The following is a 25,069-nucleotide window of genomic DNA, read 5'->3' as shown; positions in this document are numbered from 1 at the left end:
CCGTAACAGCCCCTGCCCCCATTCCAAAAGAGCTTGCTCCCCTTTTAACAGTGAAAGGGATAGTTGTTTCAAATGTCTCTTTAACAGCTCTCAGTGCCAAAACAAGGGATTTGTCTTCAAAGCTCACTTTTCTAGTAGTTATGAAAGTTTAAAGTTGAGAAACATAGGAACAAATAAGGTGGGAATGGGATAAAGATCTCTTGTTTTCATTTAAATCTAGTTTGGATTGTTATTGGAACTGATTGAACATGGAAAACTGTAACGCTGACACTGATGCCCAAAGGTTGTGACCACATGTTCTGTAAACTCCAGATGTTACCATGTGTTTGAAAACATCAGCCCTTACTACAGTTTAGTATCCATATCCCAGTATTTTTAGACATATCCTTAGTATTTTTATCCCGGCTGTAACTTTAGTGATTTATTCTATCGTTCCTCAAATTGTCATGTCACAGCGCTTTTCATTCACATTATAATACTGCATAAAAAATTTCACACACAACAGTGTCCCATCTGTGGAATGACAGGTGTATTTTTTTTTATTTTGTCTTTGGTAACATTGCAGTTATGCTTTAAATTCAGGCAGATGGTTGATCTGAGATGTGTGATGAAGAAAACACAGCTCCAGCTGTAAGCACAGCAAAAGTACTCTGTTCCGAGTTTTTTTTAAACTACGGACAAAACAGTAGTCTCCTACTGAGCCCCTGAAAACCATTCCAGACTCTTTATCATTCTTAACATGGCTGCTGTTTAGGCTACTGACCCTTTGTTTTATTCTAATCCTCCAACACTCTCTTTCTGTGAAAATTAAGAAACACACATTACATGCAAAAATTCATGCACTTAAAACAAAATTGATTAGGCTGTTTTCAACTGAGAAGCATCTAGTGCTAATATTTATACATTGCCAGTGTATTATGTCTGGGTATTTTTAAAAGTTTCTTATTTAACCCAGGGGGAGGGGGGGGGTAAAGAAATAAACAAAAAAACAATGGAAATGTTTTGCTAAATTGATAAAAAGAAAGACATCATATAAAGTACGGTAGCCATCATTGTTCTTGTAATAGAGGGCTTGAATAACCAACACATTAAAATAATGACCCTGTGGAATTGATTTATGGCATTATGTGCTGGGTTTAAAGTGACTAGTTCTGGACCAGTGTAACACTGGACCTACAGGGAAGCACACTGAGAGTTTCACCTCCTTGCTCCCATTAATTCAAAGATTTGAAAGTTCCTCTGGTTGCTGTAGCCTGTAGCCACATGTACTGTATGGGAGTTAATGATTAGGCTTTGAATGGATCTTCCAGTTAGGCTCAGGACAGAACTAGTTAGTTAGGGACTGGGGTTGAGTATGAAGAAGTGTTGATGTTAAAGGAGCCATGTGCACTCTGAGCAAAGTAGAAGAATTGAGACTCTGTATTCCCATTAGTGAGGACGTACTATACTACAGGGCTGAAGAGCCTGGCAGTCTTGGCTGATTATGTTAACTTGGAGAAAACAGGATTTGACTAAGTGATGAGATCTGGGGACACTCATCTGTCTCCACATTGGCTGATTTAATCAGTTTCTATTTTTTTAAATAAATACTTGTGGGGATTAAAACCCCTAGAAAGTTTGTAGAGTTACCTTCCAGTATCCAGTCCCTCAGGACGGAGTTATACAGTTATATTTGCTTCAATTCCGTAGTTTGTTACTTCAAGTTTCCAGTTTTGTAAGAAATAATGTTCTGTTGCCTCTCCATCTGAACACAATGCTCACACTTACAGGGTCAATTTAGATAATGTTTTGCTCAAGAGTAAAATTAATTCTCCAGTATTAAAAAAAACAGAAACGTCTTATTGCTTAAAGATACAAATCTAGTCATACTGTATATAGTAGGTTACAGTTACAAGAAAGTCTTGGAATTTTAGATGAACTTTATTTGGAGGTTGATAACAACACATTTTTTAATACAAAAACAAACAAAGGTGTTAAAAGTCTTCCTGACAGAGTTTCTCTCCAGTCCACTATTGAACTAAAAAAGAAAAGTGTAAATGATAGATGAAAAATAGTTCTCTGAGTTTTTCTGTTATTTGGAAGCAGACACAGCTTAATTTAAAACATGGGTAATTCATGTTATTCAAATGATCCTCCATCTGAAACTGCATTGAAGTTTTATTTATTGATGTAATAGCTGAGAACATTTAAAACAATCATCATTTTTTAAAACCCTTTAGAAAAATGCTACCCTTAGGAAGTGAAATCCAGCAAGTGTTCCTTTCATTATCAGGTTACGTTTGCTTTCTTTTCAAATTTCCGATTGCTTCAGTCAAATGAACTGAAAGAAGCCTGAGCAATCCCAGTGTGTTAACCAGTGCGGAAATAACCCCGAGGCTATAAAAGTGATACAATTTCACTAAATCCCCTGGTTTAAGTTGCTTCCCTATTGAATCTGTGCAAGGCTATCACCCTTCCATGTCCCGTGACCTTTCCTATCAACTCAAGTTGTCATTTTGTGCTCCTCAGCAAGCTTTCATTCTTATCTGACTCACCTCCAGTATCCCCAGGCACCTGTAAACAGAGAGGGGAGAACAACGGGGACCATGTATCTTGTTTGCACAATACTCTGCAAGGGTTGTATTTTATCATGTACCTTGGTTTGCTGTGTGGTGGTTTACAGATGCAACAACATGTTCAACAACAGAGTCGTAACTGCTTACTTTTAAACAAAATCTTAAATTGTGCCTTAAGAAGAGAGAGGGGAATTTGGCTAGGACTGTGTTCTGACCTGTTTTTGCAAGATCAAACTAACCACACTCCTTGACTGGAATACTGTCATAGGAAGTCCTCAGAGCAAAATGAATATTATTTTGTCCTTTCCAGATTTCCAAATTTTAATCACTGGGTTAATCTTACAACAACTTATTTTCTGAGGTGGAAACAGGATTAATATAATTGTCTCTTTGAGATGTTTCTTTCTAGTTCTTAGGAACCTGAAACTGAACTTTTTATCACTTTTTATTGATTGCTTAATTATCATTTTAAAAACACAATTTGTAGTTTATTTTGTCTGTCCAACTGCCACACTGGAGTTAGTTATTATAAGTCCTGTGATGATTGTATTGTCATTAATTCACCTCTTAGAAACCTTCACCCTCATCCCCCTAATGCAAACTACGGGATTACAGAAAGCACCTGTCTCCTACCAATCTGCCACTCCTGCAAGCTTTTATAAGTACAATTCTTATCACTGAAAATCCTGGGGCCCTTAAGGATCAATGCATAATACAATTGCTCCTCTCTTAGGAAATCCTTGTAATCCAAAACTTAAAGTGTAGATCAAACATCACACCCAAGTCCGGATTTACATTAACATCCATATGTACTCATTAATTCCCATTTGCTTTCCTGCCCAACAAATGAACACAGAGAACAACACATCAGACTCTGCCCTCCTGGGAGAGTAGTTTGCTATGCTTTAGATGTACAGTAAGCTATTGGCCAACATGTGATTTTCAAGAGTCTCTGTACTGCCAGTAAAAGTCATGGAGAAGAAACAAATGCAGAAATCTATTTTTTAAGCCCATGGGATGCCAGTGCAAATTTGGGAGTCCAAATCGTGTTTGACAGTGGAGTGCCAGAAATGATGAGGCAAAAACACCCACATCCTTTTGGACACTAGAAAGCGTATAGGAAGACAATGAGACTGAGCAGAAAAAAAATAAACATGAGAGTAAATTAAATTCAGCAGCACACTTATACAGTATGTAGACAATATCACTTTTATCCCCTTCTTAGTTATTTTAATTTTTTGACACATCTAAGTGATATTCTGTCATGAGTATTTACAGTACTATGGTGTTTCAAAACACTTAATTTAAACTTCAACAAGTCAGCACTCTGTATGTTTTTTTATTTCTGGTGTGTTTGAGAACATTCGGAAAGAACAATTTTCAGAACAATAACTATAGTTCTCCATAATTAAATTGTATATCACTGGCCAATACATTACAACTATAAGTCTTAAAATATGGAAATAAAAAAAAACATACTTCTCACGTGTCTCTGTATTGTAAGTAAAAGGCATTATATCCTCATTCACGATACTGGTACAATGAATGAGCCAAGGTTGACAGGTTCAATTGTTGCTGAAATATGGATTGGAAACTGCACACATTCAACTTTGTTTGGGAAATACACTGTTCCAGATCTATTGGGGCAACAAAGACGACAAGAATGTTAAAGTTCAATAAACAATTTGATCTGCCATGAACCATTAACTCTATCATCAACAGCCATTGTTTGTGCAGATATAAGAAGTATTTCATATTCTACCTACTGCTGTCAGTACACTTATTCAGTCCTGTTTACAAAGCCTCACCAGGAAACTGTTGATGGTCTATTCTTTGGGAACAGTTCTTTGAAATTCCTGAAATTCATGCCAGCTGTAAAAGATGTCTTTAACACCTCTCTGAACTATGTATATCCTTAGTCAAGCTAGTTTAAATTAAAATAAGTCAAGGCAGAAAAATGTAAACAAGTCAAGAGGCCATTACCATGGCCATTCATTTTAAATAGATACATCTGCATTTATACCATTCTTATTAACAGCTGCTTAAAAGCAATTTAAAATCACTTGAGTCTCTACCTCAAAGTATTTGTTGTACATTGGTTGACATTGTTTGAAAAGCCAGCTTAAACTGTGCTTTTAGTTAGTGGTTTATCTTGTACTGCATAATCTGTTGCTGGAATGTTCTAATCAAGTGCCAAGCTTCCAGTAATTTCACAATCTCCAATCCATCTTGAAAAAATGGTGCTACGAATTTTGTGTATCAATGCAGATAGCTTCACAGAAGGCCTTCACCCTTCCTCTGCTTGTTTTGCAAGCACAGTAGTTTTTCTTTAACGGAGCTCAAACAAATACGCATTTTTTAGTTTATTTTGTTTGACTTGGGGGGAAATTTTGGTTAAGCTGAATGATCATAGATTTGTAAGCAGATATCTATTTAAATTACTATTAAATTAAATTAAATAAGCATTCTGGCGCACTATACAGTAGCTGCAGTCGCATCATCCAGGTGGATGCTGCACATTGGTGCTAGTGGAGGGGAGTCCCCATTACCTGTAAAGCACTTTGAGTGGAGTGTCCAGAAAAGCTCTATATGAGTGAAACCAATTATTATTATTAATTATCATTATTGCTAGGAAGAGTATTTTGTATTTGGATTACTGGTTGGGACACCTTGGGGGTGTGGTTGACAGGGAAATGTCTGAGACGATCTTGTTTGGCGTTCTCAGATTCTCCTGGCACCTTCAATGAATGTATCTGCTTTGGCTGTTGCAATTCAATGTCCCTGTCATACACAGTCATGGTTTGATCTAGTGTGCACTGTTTAAAATGGTTTCAACCACAACTGACTCCTTAATATGCAATTATGCATTCGTGAGTCCGTTCATCTGTATCTCATTTAGGATTACGCAGTCTGGGCAAAGATATGGCTATATTTGCTCTTGATTGTTAATTGCAAAAGGATGTAAAATTCCTTCAGTGGTAAGAAGTTGCATGTTGGCTCAGCTTTTTTAATGTAGCAATGCAAACTACAAAAAAGATGTTGCAAACTTTTTTAAACAAACTTGGAATGACTAGTAATTTGGTATCCTGGAACAAGGAAAGCACTGAAAAGTAAAAAGAAAAGCCTTTTAAGCCTTCTTCGGGTTGAGCTCACACCTGAAGACTGCTCAACAGTCGAAAATATTATATTTCCAGTGTGGAATTGCTTGTGGTGCTTGCTTTGCTTGTTACCTTGCACCCAACGCATGCTTCACTCAAACCATTATACTGTATATCCTGTAGCTTCACAAGCCAGTAGCACCAATTGATCTGCCTCCCATCTGTCAGAGCCCTGTCGCATCAGTCAGACTGCAAGTTCTGAGGTACCTTACTGGATTGTCAGCAGTAGTTGTAAGAGCAGAGCATCCAGTGCTAAAGTCACTGCAAGGTCTCAGGCACCAAGTAGGACTCAGGAGTGTTGTGCTGAAAGCAGAGAAAACCATGGCAAACTAAAGCTCACCAAATCCCTGCAGCTCCCACTCAGCAGCCGTGTCTAGAACAGGCAGTGCCTGTAAAATCCCCTGTGCCAGATGTGCTTTTGAGAACAAGCCTGATGCTGAAGTCACAATTACTTACTAGCTATTGTCACAGACTAACTACACTCCTTGTGAATTATTTTTGTCTTTATGAAATATTGTACACCCCGAACAAGTGTTTGAAACTTTTTTGTTTTTTATTAGACTAAACTCAGGCTAAAAAACTGAGCAGCCTCTTAGTTGTTGTGCTGCCAGCTACAGTATCCTGGGTCACTGTCCCAGCCCAATATGAGGTGGAATCTTCTCACCATGGTTACTAATGTTTTCCATAAGGCCCATAAATAACTCCTCGTCAGCATGCTTTTGAATTACTGAACCTCAGTCATCTTCCCTATCACATTACTCTGAATAGTCATTAGGGGAACTTCAGCGAAGATTAAAAAAAAGCAGAATAACACAGAACAAAACAAAAGCTCTTGCTAAAATTAGCTTCGATTACCCACGCAGAAGATTCATGTGGCTCTCATCTCTATGAAAGCTGTAATACAAGAGTACCCCATATGTACAGCAGACTTTTTTTGCCGATGAGGGAAATGTTCATTGCTTTTGGCTGAAAAGGCAGCAAATCTGTTGTATAGCAGCAACAGGGAAGCCATTAGCCATTAGTTAGCCAGTCCATGTTGTAATTTGAAAATGGGTTTAACTAATAAGTGAGGATTCCCAGGACTCAAACAGAAAAGAGGCTTCTGTTAGTGAGGGCAACACAACAAATACACATCTCTAATTTTTTTAAAAACCTGTCAGAATAAAAAAACAGCACTGCCAAAAGTCAGGAATTTGTGTTAAACGTATCATACAAATAATTATTTTAAAAAGTTGTATATGTTAAAACAGTAACATTGTTGGGGTTCAAAGGGATAAGACCATTAATTAGGGGAGAACTCCCACTTCTACACTTCTGCTCATCCATTTAACCAGTTCACCATTGTTTCTACACATTTCAACACTCCATCAGAGTGATTACTTCATATGAACGAATAAATAGACATTACAGAGCCCTGGTAATCGTTTGTTCCCATGAGTTGCACATCAGTACAAGAAGGTTTTGTTAAGAATTACTAAGTAATAACTGTTGGTATATGTACATTAAGACCAGTGGATCACTATCAGTGTTTTATGGGCTAGAACAGATAAACTTCACAGGTTTTGTTATTTATTAATAATAATAATAATTATAATAATAATAATTGCTTACACTTATATAGCGCTTTTCTGGACACTCCACTCAAAGCGCTTTACAGGTAATGGGGACTCCCCTCCACCAACACCAGTGTGCACCATCCACCATTATTATACCCTTTCAGATAATTTAGATAATTTCTTAACAGTATGTGCTGTTCATCACCAACGCTTTCCTTGTAACAGCAGTGCTCAGACTTGCTAAGCGCTAAGATAGTTGTATTTGGCTGAATCAACTCTTGCTGAGAGACCTTTATTCTACCGTCTGTCTATGTATAGACATTTTCAAGATTTATCCAGTACAAAAGCTGGTAATAGTGACCAGATATTTCTCATTTATTTTTTTGGAACCCAGCTTTCCTGTCTATCTTTTCAATTTCAAACAATACAGACACTTCACACCTCTCGCATTGCTCCTTGGGGAAGTAACCCTCAAACATTAGCATGCCAACAGTACAGAAGCCCATTATCACTCCACAGGGCTTACATTAGTGGATGATTTGGTTTGGTTATCAGACCCCTTTGTGTGTCTAACTGAAATGGTAAAAAGACCAAGGTTTCACTCAGGATGTCTGCTGGATGTGTAAAGGTCATGTATTGACTTCAAGGGGAAAATGCCTTAGAGAAAGGAGTCAGTCAAGCAACCAAATAATTCAAATATGAAAAATGAAGCCAATATCAAATAGACACATGACACAGATGTTCTCATCTCACCATTTTATGCAAGAAAAGACCAAGAAAATAAACCTAGACACAACTTCCACTTTCAGAAAAGAGATACATTATTGTGGATTTATTCGTTGTTTTCTTCATAAATGGTGTAATGCAAGGACATGAAATAGTGCAGAATTTAAATATGCCTGAATGTCCAACTTTAATTCCTCCTCCCATTCTCTTTAAAGAAAAATATAGTTCTCATTATTTAGGGGTAGGGTGACTTTAGAGGTTTCACCTAACAAAGAGGTTGCAGTTCATAGGGGGAATGTGAGGATGAAAAGCAGGGAAATGATTAGGTGTTAATTGCAGTTGAAATATAATCTGTTTCTAGCCAGTTAAATACAAAACATAAAAAAGAGTCAAAGAAAAAGCTCAGAAAATAAAGAAGCAGGTTTACAATTCCTAGAGACACTTGTGTTCTTTCAAATCCTAATTCTACATATCCCACTGCTGCCTCAAGGCAAATAAAGGTGATTTAAAAATATACCGGTCATTTTATTTACACCTTCTAATGACTTCCACTGGATTTCAGAAAGAGAAGTACAGCTTTTCTATGTCTTGTTGGATTGTAAAGTACTACAAAGGAGGCAAGACCATATTACAGAACGCATTGCTATCTACAGTAATTGAAGTGATATTTATAGGTTTCGCAGTGACTTATGACAAAAAAAGTATTTTAATGATCTTGTTAACTGTAATAAAATGACCACTGTTCACAAAACAGTAAACAAACTGACAACAAATCAGCAAATACTTCATACCTCTCAGAAATACAACAGGAACAGATTTCACAGATCTCACACAACATTTTTCATTACAAACATTTCATATTTCATAAGTTTAGGCTCGAATAAGTGTGCAAAATGTGTTTAAGTGTGTTTAAATGTGTTTGTAACATATCGATAAAAAATGTTATTTTTGAAGTTATTGAAAACAAAGGAGCATCTTCTTGAAAAGTATTTTTTTAAATGCCAAGATTGCATTCGATTCATCATTGTAATATTTGAACTCTTGTAAAAACTTGTTTCACACCACAGCTTTAACGAATGTGGTTTTCCAGATGGTGAAGCACTGAGATGCTGTTTTATTGTGCAACTCACAGCTCTGGGCAACAACACAGCTTCTGTGTTTACTGAGCAGGATGAATGTTGTGAATCTGAATGAAGGTATCACTGATTATTTTAACATAAAGTAACTAAAGTGAGAATGAAATTGGGTATGTGACCCATATGCTCAACTGGGTTGTTACTGAGCAGTCATAGATAATACAAACAATACAGAGATGTACTGTATAGGCCTAACCTGTGATGCTACAATACGGAATGATTACTGGAACAATCAGGTCAGAGACCTAGACTTGTTGAGACACATATTTTTTTTAGAAGTGAAGGCCCTTTTTCTTTGCATTGATTCATGGACCTATTCTGTTAGAGACATCACTCTCAAAACTTGGATACTACAACATAAACACTTTGTAAAGGGGCTGGAGACAAGACAAACACTAATTTAACCCGGGCTGTAAAAACACTGGGTCTGCCTGTCAGATGGATTAGATAAAGCCTGGAAATGGAGTGAGTTTCCCAGTGCTCTTGACTGAAGTGATGTTTGGTCAGTGTTGTGTTTTTTGGAGCAAAGTGAGTAACAGCTCTTGTTGCAACATGATTTCCACACTAAACAATTACACTGAGGCTCCAGCAAAAAACTGTTCTCTCATACAAACCTTTACACAATGTTTTTTCCTTATTTGGGATAATTTGTTTTCTTCTTTTTTATAACTTAAGATGTTACTTTTTAAAAAAAGGTATTTTTGTGTGCTGCTGTTGAAAACAAGACAAAAAAAAACATTTGGTTCTAAGTCCCACAAAATACATTAGAGGGAATTGGTCAAATAAAAATAACAGTGTTAAACACTGTTTCAGTATTGCCATTCCTGCTGCTTGCCAGAGATCCTGACAAGATCCATAGCCGGGCATGCTTTTAATTAATGCCAAGTTTCACCCAACAATATTTTTGAGCAGTGATATGAGTGAGGTGAAAGTGTGCAAACCCTCTTCAGGTACTCAAGTTGGTAGGACTTCAAAGCAATGGTTCTTCTCTTTGTAGGTATGAGTATTAATGTTTCAAAGCCTTCTTTGTACAAATTGAATAAAACCACACTGGTTTAGAACTGTAACACAGTTTGTAGATATTAGTATCATGGTTGCAACACCAGGGCAGTGTGACTCAAAGGTGACACAAACCCACGAGCAGCAACAAGGGATATGCAGATCTGCGTAACTCACTTCATTAACTCTAAAAAATCCAAAAGCAACTACCCCAAAACAGAGATTCAATGTACGAAAGTTAACAAACTGGCTGAAACTTTTTTTTGCAAGCAATGCTTCTAAAGTCGGATAGAAAGTGCCTATCGGTGTGTAGTGCTACTAAATTACACTGATGTACAGCTTTTACACAAGACAGTTGTCAAGTTACTTTGATTATCAGCTCAAGACTAAACAACTTAAGGTTGACAAGTGAAGTCCGGTAGCTCAAATGAAAGTTCATGTAAATGGTAGTGATACTGTTGCAGTTAAACCATGTCCTTTAACATGCTTATACTAAGCTTTCACTTAGTGGCTGCATGGTTATGCTTTACTACACTTTCCTCTGCTTGTACCAGGTTGTATGCTAGTAAGCTCTTACAAAGGAGAGGAACTTGTTATGGTTCTGTTGGTGAGTTTGCACTGAGAGACCTGGCTTACCTCTTCTCCTCTCCATCTCTTTCAGCACCTGGATACTGGAAAGGATGTGTTCTCTATGTTTCTGGCTGCGAACTCCCATCTGTCGTATATCCAATTCTGTCAGGTGGAGGAGGTCCTGGAGAAGAGCACAGGCTGAGGGTGAGATTGGAGGCCTCACGTTGTTCCAAATCCTCACTGACATTGCACAGCACTTTCATCTCCCAAAACACAGTAGCAAACACTCAAAGTCTCCCTGATCCAGATAGGGGCTGGCTGAAACGTTTTAAAACTTGGCTCAAGAAACACAACAATATGTTCTTTTTATGTTAGAATTGTCTGAACCATAGGAAAATTATGATGACAGTACAATGTACTTTGTTGCTGTCAGTGTTCATATATACTTCACCTACAAAAGACAAAGCATTATGTAACAAAACAATCTATTATGTTATGACTGTCTGAGTATAATGTGCACTAATGGAAATAATACCACAATGGAAATGGACCCCATTGCTCAGATCTTCCTGAGCTATGCACATGGACATTGTTCATAATATTGGGAATCCAAGCCAAATAGCACTGAGTTTATGAAACAGAAGTTTTCCTGGCAAAAACAATGCCAGATCACGGGACTACGAAGAAGATGTGAAACTGGTTGAATATGCAATTCAGTCCCACACACCATAATCCCCATGACCACCTCAGCTGAAAGCCATCCTACTAGAAGGATTTGTGATGGTGGATCCTAATATTTTAGCTGGTGATTACACACACCCTGGATGGATAGCCAGTATGTGATATACACATAAACAGCACAAGCATCCCGCGATTATTTAGGGGCACCAGTTAACCTAGCCAGAAGTTTTGGTGTGTGGGAGGAAGCCTGAGCAAACAAAGAACATTCAAGCAGACACAGAGATAACATGCATCACCACACAGAAGGTGTTTCTATTTGGAATCAGCACTAAACATCAGATAAATAGGGGTGGAGCAGTGGCTCTGTGGCTAAGGATCTGTGCCTGTGCCTGTGGCTGGAAGGTTGCCAGCTCAAATCCCACAACTGGCAGAGGGATCCTACTCCGGTGGGCCCCTGAGCAAGGCCCTTAACCCCAACTGCTCCAGGGGTGCTGTATAAACGGCTGACCCTGCGCTCTGACCACAAGTTTCTCTCCCTGTCTGTGTGTCTCATGGAGACCAAGCTGGGGTCTGTGAAAAGACAAATTCCTAATGCAAGAAATTGTCTGTGGCCAATAAAGTGATCTTATCTTATAATTTTGTACTGCATTAAATACTATTGCATTACTGTCTGAATTAACCCGAAATCATAGCGAATGCTTGTGTCTGTGATTGTACATACTGTATATCCATAAAGTATATAAAAAACAATATTTGCATTTTATACTTTATACTTACTTTGCATTGTATAACTTTAATAGTCGTTCACCATGGGTAGTCTACTTGCTTAGCCATGGGAACTGGGGTACTGCACAAATTTACTCAAAACAAACTTAAACTTGGTCAAAGACAAAATATTTTTAATCCATTGTTCCAGTGCCATTGCATATAAACCTTTTGATCTTTTGTTTTTGTTTTATGTTCTGAAAATGGGGTAATTCATTGGTAAATAGCAAGCAGCTCAGATGTTCGGCTTTGAAGAAGTAAAAAAAGAGCAACACTGTGCATACCCTTTACAACACCTCCTACCTTCCACCCAGAGACTTGACAATTCAAAATAAATGATACAAAGTAGAAGAGGTTAACACTGGTAGAAAACACTAAAAAGTCCCCTTTGATGCTCTTAAGTGAAAATCTAAAAATATTTGGCAGAAAAATCAGTGAAGCTTTTTTTTAATGAAACAACAAAGTGGAAGAGAGTGTTTTTCTAAGAGCAGAAATACCACCATGGTGCATTACAGCTTTGTCTCTCTTATCTCTCCTTTCTCTACAGAGATCACAGGCAGGATCTTTCTAATCTGTGGACATTCATCCCCTTTGTCACCCCCTGTTTTGACAGCCAGGGTATAAGAAAGGGAGGCTTCAGGCAGCTGTGCTCCAGGTAAGTCATGCTGGTGGGGGTCCTTTGTTGCTCCTTTCTGGTTCCAACACTGCCTGCCACCACCTAGGCACTGGCAATGTGTGACCCTCAGAGTTGAAGTAGAAGAATTCACAGCTACCACAGCGGCCCCAGCCAGCAGGAGCTCCCAGAAAAGGCCTTCAAGGATACACAGAGACAAAAGCAGACTAAAGGCAGCAGTAACTGTCTGAACTACTCATTTTGTCAACCGTGAATCTTCACAAAATGTTTTACGTGAATGTGGCAGATTAAAACACAATTATTATGTGTCAAATAGCCTTCCTTTGGTTATTTTTTTTTGTGTTCTTGATGAAACTTGATCTATGACATACAAAGGCATCTAGATATGTGTTAGGAAAACAGAAAAGACTGAATTTGGGATCACTGGTGTAGCCTAGCTGATAGATGTTAAAAATCAGTAAACAACCAAAGGCTTTAAGCCACGTTTTATGTGGACAAATCAATAACTTGAGGATACAAATCAAGATCCCACCTAGGATTCAGAATAGAGGTGCCACTTCACTACTTATATCTCTACATTTTCTGCCATTTACATTTATCATGGTCCTCTTCATATCTGTGACTACTGGCTTATCACCATTACTGCATTTCTCTCAGGAGTTCTTTGATAAAGATTTTTAAAAAATCTCTAGCTGTGGCTTCTGGTTAACTTGAAAATCCATGTACAGTGCACTGTATGTTTATGTTTATCAGTTTATGTTGCGCACTTCCAAAGCAGTCTTCACAGAATATAGTATATACAATCCCTGCTGATTACGTCAGTAAGACAGGCTTGAAAGGGATATCCTTATCCAGATTCCTGGAGTTTCAAATGACAGTCTAGAACAGGGGAGCACACTCCTGGCCCTAGAGGGACACAGTCCAGCAGGTATTTTAGGTCTCTTTAATTTATAATCCTAAGAAACCATACAGACCAGGAAAGGTTAGTGGTAATTGACCCAGATAAACCAATAATCAGTGAAATTAGGTAGTTAAGAGCTCAGGTGGAATAAAAATCTGCAGACATCACAGTCCTCTGTGGCTGGAACCTAGCACGCCCGGATTAAGAAAATGTTATCAGAGCAACACATTCCTGACTCTGTTGTATCTGCTTCCAGGAACACATGTAGGAGCCAAAAACAAATCCTTCAGAGATGTCCCTAAACTACCCTTGAGGTCGAGGGTGTGACCCTGCAGGAGCTATTATAATGCCATTATAAACCCTCGATTATGTTGTTGATACTGATCAGTAGCTGCAGACAGGCAGCCAGGTGTAAACAAGCACAATTCCTCCATCTCCTGAGGTCTTCAGCAAGGCAAGGAGAGAGATAAGAAAGAGTTCTGTTATTGACAACTCCCAACCTTACAAGGTGTTAATAAAACATATCTGTATTTTTGTTATTTTCTTATAAAATCATATGGAATAGCACTTATTTGCCCCAGAATAGCTGCCCTTTTATCTTCTAAGTGCAGAGTCCCTCGGGGCAGGCTGATTGAGATGGGTGTAGGAACACTGACACAAAATAACCTGTCACAGGGAAAGTAACAGGCTGGAGTTCTGGTCACACATTTTTGCACTAAAAAAGGTTCATGATCAAAAGAACTGCCCAGATTGGAATTATAGTGTATGATTCCACCAAAGAAGAAACTTGTAAGAATAAAGCTTTACTACTTTATTGATTTGTAATCACACACTACAAAGCCCAAAGCAGATCATGGGCGCTTACAAAATAAAATTCTGACCTATCCACCAATCATTAAAATTTGCATTCCAGATTCATGAAGACAACTTTTACCAGCTTTCCAGTCCTCTTGCTTCTATTTGAATTAAATGAAAACATCAAATACTGGATCTGTAATGTGCAGTTGGAATTTGAATTAAAAATGTAAACCAATTTGGGCCTATATTACTTAAGCAATATAGCCATGATCAGATTTGATCAATGTTACTGTGATCCATCTTCTGGCAGTCAGTGCTCCTGTAACCAGTGCTCTGTGCCCTAATTCCCAATTTGAAATCCCCAATACGAGAATTTCACAACTCAATGTTCCAGCAATGACCCCTGTATCCCCACATGGTGAACAAAATAGATTTGTGACTCTGACATGCCCACCAGAGCCATTTAGCACCTGTCATGCTGCATGGATCACAGCACCTGACAGGAGAGTTGGTGCCAATTGGAGAAATGGCATATCACTCAGCGACATCACTGCACACCCACTGGTGCCCAGCATGTCACAGGTATCTCAATTGTGTCAAGAACTGAGAAGACCCTGGACAGCTAACACCAGCCCTACCCTGGCAGAGCCCTGACAATTGTGTCCTGAGCAGTTCTGGTCACTAGTCAGTTAGTAATAATAATTAATAATTGCTTACACTTATATAGTGCTTTTCTGGACACTCCACTCAAAGCACTTTACAGGTAATAGGGACTCCCCTCCACCACCACCAATGTGCCATAGTGCGCCAGAACGCTCACCACACATCAGCTATCAGTGGGGAGGAGAACATAGTAATGAAGCCAATTCATAGATGAGGATTATTAAGAGGTCATGATTGGTAAGGGCCAATGGGAAATTTGGCCAGGACGCTGGGGGTTACACCCCTACTCTTTTCGAGAAACACCCTGGGATTTTTAATGACCATAGAGAGTCAGGACCTCGGTTTTATGTCAAATCCGAAGAACAGCACCTGTTTACAGTATAGTGTCCCCGTCACTATACTGGGGTATTACGACCCACATGGACCGCAGGGTGAGCACCACCTGCTGTCCCGACTAACACCTCTTCCAGCAGCAACCTTAGTTTTTCCCAGGAGGTCTCCCATTCAGGTACTGACCAGGCTCACACCTGCTGAGCTTCAGTGACATGACCCAGGTTCAAACTAGCAATGCCTATAATTCAAGCAAGTGCCTTACTGGCTAAGCCACCCAGAAACCACATTTCACAGCTCTAACACTCAACATTTCTCTAATGTGCACCTTACCGCACAATAAACCCTTTGTGAGTTGTGACCTACTTTTGTGTCTGGTGCCAGAAGCAGACTGTGATAGAGTACTCATGCTCATAGGCTCTTCATTTTTATCCATTTTCTATGGCAAGATGACAGGCTTAGGTTTCATTATGAGAAGCAGCTGTGGGGCATAAAGATAACCATTAACACTGATTCATGGCACAATCCCACCTTGTCAAAGGGAGACTATTGTCCACCTCTTGGCTCACAAACATTTTCATTAATTAATGGATGTGTAGCTAGACTTTAATTAAATATTCTCAGAAACCAATAGTAACTATTAAGATGAGAATAGTGCTACAACACTGCCCTGGTACCATGCACTACAGACTTCTAGACATTTAAAAAGAATCCACACTTTGCTTAACAGCACAGACTATTTTGTTTTATCCATGAACATAGAGGCATGTTATGGTAGACAACATAAAAGAGGAACTAGAACAAATTGTAGACCAGTGGTTTGGTTAGATCCTAATGAAAGTGCGAGAGAGAGACAAATATTTATAAAGTATTTGGCGTGACTTGCCGTACTAAGGGAATGTCAGTCTATCCAAAGATGGACAGGCTGCCCAACTCCCCCCTCCCCCTCACCATTGATGGATTGAGCTAGGGAGTTTTCTGCAAGGGCAGGGTGTAGGCAGAGCGGAGGGGGGGGGGGAGGGAATGAGAGATACAGGAAAATGAAGTCCTGGGTCAGAGACTTTTACACAATACATAGGTGAGTGGAAGTGTGTGAGATTAGGATCTAACCCTCCACACAAATTTCTATTTCTATTATACCTAATTTTATAATTCCATTAATGTGATGTGCAGTAACTGGCAAGCAAGTCCATGTGCTTCGTGCTACTGCTGAGTTGATTAGCATGCAAAGTAGGCTGGGAGTGTCTTTAATAAAGTTTAGAATTTAGTCATTTGCATTATAGAAAACAACAAGACAAGAGGTTTTAACCCAGGCACACTGCAGCAAAACTGTCCTTTTTTTTGATAAACATTACAGAAATGGACACAGATAGGGTGATGCAGTGATTTTCAAAGATGAGGAATATGTTTAAAAGTTAACCAATCAAGGCTGTGGACACCCGTTGAGAGTCACTGCTTATCACTTAGGGTAACAAGTAAGGTTCTGTTATTGGGATCTTCCAATAAGTGCACCTGGTGCAAAGTGATTGCAAGAGGAGAAAGCAGGAGTCAGGAGGGAGACAGGTGGCGTTTTCATATTTCCCTCATTGATCTGGTAATGCAGTTCATGTTACAGCAGCACATTCCTCAGAGATTAAAATGCACCAAGAACCTACAAATTAGCCAGGAATCTCTTACACCTTCTCCTTGAGTGTTTCGGACAGATTTTACTAATGCAAGTACAGAATATAGTTTTGTCTTAAGCAGAACAATTCCTTTTTTAATATTGCAACTGTCACGATCGTCATCCCTCCTCTAAAGGGCGCTCCGATCTTTTCGGATTTTAGTTGATTATGTGCACCTGCCCCCTGTTTTGTCTCATTATTTGAGCCTGGCGCTCTCGCCATTCCTGGCTCAGCATTGGAAGACGAATGCCACAAGGCTTGCCTATTCCCCGGGCTCGCAGGTAGCCCGAAGGCAGGCCTTATTCCTGGTGTCCTGACTGTCCAGGGCTCAGAGCGCTTGGCCTCATTATTCTGTTTTAACTCCTTGTTCCTGTTCTGGATCCTGTTCCGGATCTTAACTTTGTCTGTCTAGGATGGATCCCGCAGTTCCTGGACTCTGGACTACGCCCCGGTTTCCCATTTTGCACTGTCTGGATTGTTTGCCTTTGCCACGCCCACAGAGCACCAGATCACCATCATGCCCCCTGTCTGTCAACCCATCCTAATCCCACTGTACCTTCCCCTGATGTCCTTCTCCATTTACTTCCGGATTATACCATCTGCATAGGGTACTGAACTACTCTTCACGGGAGCCTGGACCGACTCCCATTACAGCAACATACTCACAAATGCTAAATTGTTCTTTTTTTTGTATTCCACATCTTGCTGCAGCCCTTCATATTCATGCTTCAAAGGCTTCCGTGTAAAAACAGGCAAGGTACAGATCTTGGAAATGGAATAGCCTCACCAAGCAGGCACATGCGAGCTTCGTCTCTGATATGCATGAGGTAATCGTGGTGGGTAGTCTTGTCTGAGACTGGTATGTGATTAGACTAAAGTCAACAAGGGTACTGCCACCCCAGGGTTCTTTCAGAGCTATTAGAGCAACAGCATGCTGAAGCAAAGGTTCTTGCTTTGTGTGGTTGACCACAGACAAATATTTCTCATGCTACAATAACATACGCTATGAACTAGAGTGAAAAGCAAGTGAAAGCAGTGTCAAAGCCTAGAGCTGATTCTCCATAATCAGATGCAGGACCCTACATCTTAGAATAGTGTCACCTTGTTCTGAAGACAGTCATCATCATATACTCTGGAAAGCTGAACATGTTCAAAAATGATTGCTAGTGAGAAATCGGTGATGCTCTGTAAAAGAGTGCCTCCTACAGGTCTTTGCAACCTGAGTTCAATTAAGGGTTTATTTTGACAAGTGGTGGAATAAAAACCAGCCAACCCTAGGACCACCAGGACCAGAATTGGGAAGCCATGTTGTAAGACCTGGAGCTCGTCAGGACCAGAGCAGCAGTGGTGTTAACAAGAAATGTTGCTTTATATATAAATTCAAATATAATTTGTATTTATAATTCAAAATATTTGTATTTATATGTCATTCAAGCTTGGCAGCCAGAACAATGTGGCATATGACAGCAAATTCATGAAGCTTAGGCATAAATAATTATACAGTATATGTTATATAGATCTCATTGAATTCCAGAGTAACTTTATCACAAACACTGGCAGAAGAATCCCAAACAGCTCATATTATCATATTATGTTGAATTAATGAAGCAGTGCTAATTTTAAATGGTTTAAAGCTGCTGCAACATTTATTTAGCATACTTTGAGTAGACCTGTGGTTCTCCATAAAAGAGAAACCTATGATTTTCATGAAATAGTCATCCTGCAAAGGCACATTTACCCTAGCATCCCATCAACGCCTGCTATTTGTAATATTTTAGGATTGCATTAATGTGTGAAAGAATGGAAAGATGATTGTTTTGTGCCTGTTTCAGCTTGCAATGCTGTTTACCTCCCCACTACTGTTGTGGGTTATTAGCAAAATCTCATAATGTGACAGTTTTGTCACCCTCTTCTTCATCTGCTTGGATATGTTGATAGGCAGCACTAAATCAAAATACTACAACATGGTGATATTGAAGAGTCAAAAGTGTAATTCATATCACCAAAATGATCAAAAGGTTTTGAGGGGGGATTTGGGTTTCCCCCAGTGAGAGCTAAAATTCTCATAACCAGCAAGGTGCTTGCTAACTGATGTTCTGTTTTGGAAGTGAAGCTTCTAAGAGTTCAACATTAAACGTGCTGCATTTCAGACTGTGAAGAGCTGAATGGAAACCTGCAGGACTGTGGCCCTCTAGGACAGGGTTTGAGGTCTAGGAACACCTGCTTTATGATTCATCCCTCTGTTGTTTCTGTACTTTGAATTGTGGTGCTTTTTCACTTATGGAAAACTCCAGTTTAACAACCTGTGATTCATCTCTGTGTTTCTGCACAGGAAATTGTTTCACGTACTTTATTATAATGAGTTACTACTGTGACTCTTTTCTTTTGGTTTATTCCCCCTCTGGATGATCTATTCAGGCACTGTTGTTTTTTAACTGTTAATTTATTATTTTCAACAGAAGTCAGATAAAAGCATCATCTAAATAATTTCATTGCAATGATGAGAATAACTTACCAGCTCAACTTACACCCATATTATCACTCAGAGAAACTTTGGGATGGCTTTTTGGAAAGTGCAACAAACTTACAGAAAATGTGTTGGGCTTTGAGGCCCTTTGGACAAGGGCAAGGTAAATGTTTCATTAGCCCCTTGTCTTGAGAACCTCAGTTAATTTGGCCATTAATTCTGATACAGACAGTTGGAGAAGGTGGAAGGGAGGGGAGATGTTGTGCAGAGAGGAGCCAAGGTTCCTGGGAATTTAAAACGAATTGTGCCTCATAAAATTTAAAATTACGCCACCATAAAAGTAATGCTCCAGACCATCTAAACATGAATAATTGTAAATGTAACCATGGGATCAGATCGAATAGCTTTTGAATTCTCTGGAATTGCTGTTCCAGGCAATTTGACAGTATTCAGAGTAACATGCTTAAATCCTAGTGATCATTTTCCCTTGATATCCAGTTTGAAACGGGGGCTGTTGCCAGCTGTTCTTCTATCCTCAAACTTTTTAATTTAATTTTAGGATCTGATCAAGTTTTTTCTGTTTTTTTTTTCTAGACAACATTATCTGCTTCTTCCCATTATTTGAGAAAATCATGTTTCTGACAAAGATCAAATTTTTATTTCAGTCATCAGCAGAGATCCTAAAAACTACTTTGGGCATGAATGAAGAAGGATTCTTTTAGCTTTAGAATAAAAAAACAGAGTTTTTAAAATTTTCTTCCTGGTTTTATGTGTGCTCAGGCCCAGACCTTTCTGTGTCTGTAACTCAGCCTGGTGCGAGTCATACCTCCACGCCATCGTACTCGTCTTCAAACAACTTGCAGTATTCAGCCAGGCCCAGCTGCTTCAGCCATCTGGAGATTGGCAGGTGTTTCATGACGTGGGTCACTGCTTTCTCCCTGTACCGTTCTTTCACTCCTTCAGCGTCACCTGCAGAAACAAGATGGCACCGCTGGTAATCCACTCAGGCTGCAAGTTTTATTGGTGAACATCTAAAAAATGTAACATCAGTAAGGTTATCACTTAAGCTCATTTTAGTTTTTTTTTCTTTGGTAGAAAATATTTTTTAGCACCCCTCCCTCTGACCCAGAATCACCAGTACAACATTTTCTCCCTGGCTCATACCCTCATAAGTGAGGCAGGATGTGACAGCGCTGATCTCCAACCAACAACTGTCAATTCTTCAGCCAGGCGAGTTTCAGCCAAACTATTGAGTACTTCATCCATTTCATATTTCTTTGCTCATTTAGAACACATTTCAACTGAACGACTGAAACCACTGCGATTTCAAAATACCTTAAAAGTGTCATAATGTTATTTTGTATTAAACATACTGACAACTAATGATAAATCAAACAGAAATAAAATGAAGCTACAAATTGGTTTAGCCAGGTGAAGCCTTTTGTTATAGCATTAGCTGAGTCTGGTACTACAATTAGCATTGGATTAAGATATTTTTGAGGGGTGTTTCACCTACCCACCCAGAAAGTTTTCAGTCCTTGTGGGAAAGTTATTATTTCCACTTTGTTTTGTGTCTCTCACAAAATTGGTTCTACCGTATTTTGGCAAATCTGCCCAAAATACCCAGGGGTCAAAACCCAGACAGGTGGCAAAATGTATCTCTAGCTTTCTGAACCAAACTGACCCAGCAACTCCTTTAACTTGTCTGGTGGCCAGCGAGCTCATAGTGTTTTCAGTAAGAGCCTTAACACTTCTCCAGAAGAAGCCAACAAATTGAGAGTTACAGTGGCTAAAAGAATGAATAATGAGATTTATCTTTGCAAAGCGTGGTGGTATTTTTATGCTGTTTTGCTTTCAGATGCGCGTGAGTACATTAAATTGTTATTAGAAATGCTGTACATTATTTCTGAGAGTACAGCAGGACTTAGAGGACATGGTAAGTTACCACCAATATCAACATTAACAGTACTTGAGTCAGACAGAATGTACTTTCAGGTTCAGAGAATTGTCAAGGAAATTTAACATCCTGTGCCAGCCTATAATTGTAGATTATAAAGTGTAAACGTGTTCCAGTCCTGCTAAAGAATAATTTATAGCATGGATACAGTTTTACACCGTGACATACAAATCATTAAGCCGTCACAGAACACTCTGTTTCATAGTTACAATAAATTCTGAAGCTGTCACATACATATGTCTTGACATGTTGACGTTTGTCTTTTAATCTTCACCGATTTAAAATAGACACCTACTGTTCTAATTTGTACTGGAAGACCAACAAAGGAAAACTTACAAAAATATTTTTTTTCTTTTAAATTATTTTAATTGATGCTTTCGGAACCCCTGACCAATTAATCAGAAGACCTGGAGGGTTTGTTTTGGTGTGTTGTATTATAAGAGCAATAAAGAAAACAAAAGGAATATTGACAGACAGAACTTGGCTCTCACATCCTCATAGGCTATGCATTCCCTGGAAAGGGCCCTTCACAGCAATCCACCTGCTTCCACTCAATTCCCTCCTGTTCCCGCTCACTAGGAAGAGCACTGATAAGAGTTTAGGCTCGGAACTCAGATTCCGGGTCAAATTAAAAAGGCTGAATGTAGGAAAAAGCTGATAAGAAACTAATACCTATTGTATAGTTTGTATCAATAAATCATTTAATTAAATCTGTGCGATAGGATAAAATGTCTGTTTTTGTTCATTTTTCTCATCTGTAGCTTCTATTGCAAACTTACAGCCTGTTACCTCTTGCACTGTGAGACAGTGACTTCAATTAATTAATTTTCTATGTTCTTCCAAGTATGCCTTCTTGCAATGAAACTTGAGAGACACTGCTGTCTAGATTTTTCCAACACCCTAAAGCATGTCACCATTGCCAACACTACAGAAAACTGCTGGTTTAAAGGGTAAGCATGACATTAGAGTTTATTTTTGGATACCACACATCATCTTCACAGAGAATTGGTGCAGTGATGATTTCACTGTAGCATTTCTACCGCCCTGAGGCTTTTGAAGAAGACAGTAAGCCCTTCCAAATTTAGTTCGGGCACTGTTCAGTTTGCAGGGTCAGAGGTGCAGCTCACTAACGTGATCCAATAAGGCTGGGCTATGTGGGTGAGAAGTTTGTGTGCTGTTACTCTTCCACACTTCATGCTTTCATTCCCGAGCCGGGCCTCATTAAGCTGTCTCTCAGGTTTTACTAAGGCTAACACCTGCCAAAGTGCCTACAGAAAGCTTCTGTTCCCCCTAGCTGTTAACCCGTAATGCCTTTCCAAACAATGACCCATAAAAGGGACACCAGAGGTGTAATACTCCACAGGGCTGTAAAATAATCTGGTAACATGGTGGCAATAAACCCCCCTCCCAACCCTCCCAGATATCTCCTCTCAGCAGGGCCAGCTGTGTTTGTGGTTTGGAAAAGTGCTCCCAGAGTACTGCACTCAGGAGAGCAAAATACAAATTTCATTCCTACAGGGCTACAAAAACTCATGTAAGAGACACCTCTTTTCACATCCCCTTGCTTTTCTTTTTTTCAGGTGACGTCCACTTGAAAGTAGAAGGCAGAACACCAGGCCGATTGCTGACACAAGATGTAATTGACATCAGTGTGAAAGCAAGGCAGGGTAACATTTGCTTAATGTTTACTAAGGGGCATGCAGAAGGAAACAGTACCACCTAAAAATAAATGTGTCAGAAATTATACCACACACATTTGAATTTACAAAATCTCATAAGGTATATGGTATCTCTTAAGGTATAACCATAAGGTTGGTGGTACATGATGTTCTCTTAACAAAACATGAGTCTGAGAGACTTTCTCATTTCTGTAACTAAAGATTCAACAAGTAAAGACACAGTTCTAATACATGAAATAAGGTAAGCCTTAATGCCAAACAAATGAAAACACAGAGGAAATGTTTAGCCACAGAGTTTTTGTGAAGAAAAGGAAGGAAGAAAACACAAAATTGGGTTTTTTCTTGTGCTGTATCTTGTTCTTCATATACTCCCTCACATTCTATCTTAACACTGTAATTTAAGAATCTCACTAGCATTAAGAAAGTAGTAATCCAACATCTCAAAGAATTTGTATCTTAGGAGTCTCCAGCTGTGGCTTTAAAATGACTCTATCACACAATGCCCACAAATCAGCACCTACAGTAAATGGTTTTTGCACAGATTTGAAAAAATCAAGAATATTTGCACAATGTTTTACAGCCTGGGGGAGGACACTGTACAAAGACAAAATGCCCCTCAAAACATTTAAAATATTTTGCTCTATTTTACATTTACATATTTTACATTGCTTATTTGTTTACTTAAAAATTAACAAAAAACTGAATGCATCTTAGAATGAATTCTATAATTCAAGAGTTTTGTGATTTCTTCAGATCCATCAAAAGCTGGTTTTCTTAGGCTTTGTGTCAAAGGACATCTCTGTGCTTCTGAAGGCAACTGATTTGCCTTCACAGGATTCAGTCCAGTAAAGATCTACAGGGCCCGTGTCCTGCTCTCTCCTAGTTGAATTCAATTAAGATCATTTACAGGTGTGTTGATGTAACCTTAAAGAATACTGAACTCAAGTCTAAGAGCAGAACTTATAAAACTGTGTAATAAACTCTTAAATTCCCTTCATCTTCAAAAAACAATTTCTTTTCAATTAATAACATATATTTTAATGGTTTAAGATTTTCTTTAAACTCAGCAATAAACCTTAAATGATTTATGTTACTTTCTGCAGTGCAGCACTCAGCAATGGCTTTGGTGTGATATACAGTGCTACATGGGTCTGTGCTAGGACCACTGCTCTTTTTGACAGTAGTTAGTAAAATAATCAATCATTCAGGTGATACAACATTAAGAGTATTAGCAAACAGGAGGATGGCATCAACTCTTCTCATTTGTAACTTATTCTTATTCTTTTTCTCTCTGTATAAAGACAGGTTTACGTGGACATTCTTCTCATTTTTACCAACTAGAAATAACACTGTGATGCCAAAATTCAAGCTAGTATTTTTAAGATTTAAGATAAAAAAATCCTTTCCTTTACTCCATTTTAAACACTTGTACACACACTTCATACATTGTTGAAACAACACAGATTGCATTTAAAGTCTACTTTTGAAAGCTTTTCATATCGCCTGCAACATTACACTAGTCACAACATAATGCCATCTGTTTATTAAGCAAATGTAGAACATGTCTGACTCAAAGAGCAATAAACAGATTACATTCAAGGCTAAATCTCCTGATTAAAGGTAGTTTAAACTCCTCTCCTTGTCTCCTGGTTATGTACAGTGTTTGGTTTATTAAGTATGCTGTTCAGGAAAAACGTTTTTTATTTCTTTATATTTTCATATTTGCCGTTACAGGTATTACTATTCTTTTTTCTTTTAGCACCCCCAAAATGATGGCTTATTTCTTAAAGAAATAACACAGCCAATTTGTTTTCTGTTGATAGCTGGATG

General features: G+C 38.8%; 1 protein-coding gene across 2 annotated transcripts in view; it reads right to left on the bottom strand.

Moving 5' to 3' along the window:
- The window catches only part of bcar3 (BCAR3 adaptor protein, NSP family member), a 114,723-nt gene that overhangs the window by 65,931 nt on the left and 23,723 nt on the right, over positions 1 to 25,069 (bottom strand). Inside the window, exons 3-4 of one of the 2 annotated variants that reach the window (XM_015356288.2) lie at positions 20,430 to 20,572; positions 10,767 to 10,881 (exon numbers count right to left, since the gene is read on the bottom strand). In XM_015356288.2, the coding sequence (XP_015211774.2) occupies positions 10,767 to 10,881; positions 20,430 to 20,519 (205 nt within the window). In that variant the 5' untranslated portion in view covers positions 20,520 to 20,572. Of the gene's footprint in view, positions 1 to 10,766; positions 10,882 to 15,838; positions 15,856 to 20,429; positions 20,573 to 25,069 lie in introns of those variants that run through there. The other variant, XM_069194324.1, reaches the window with a different exon arrangement.

Source organism: Lepisosteus oculatus, chromosome 9 (assembly GCF_040954835.1).
Source record: "Lepisosteus oculatus isolate fLepOcu1 chromosome 9, fLepOcu1.hap2, whole genome shotgun sequence".
Classification (NCBI taxonomy): domain Eukaryota; kingdom Metazoa; phylum Chordata; class Actinopteri; order Semionotiformes; family Lepisosteidae; genus Lepisosteus; species Lepisosteus oculatus.
Note: the sequence above shows the minus strand (reverse complement) of the source record. Positions and strands in the feature narration are given on the sequence as shown.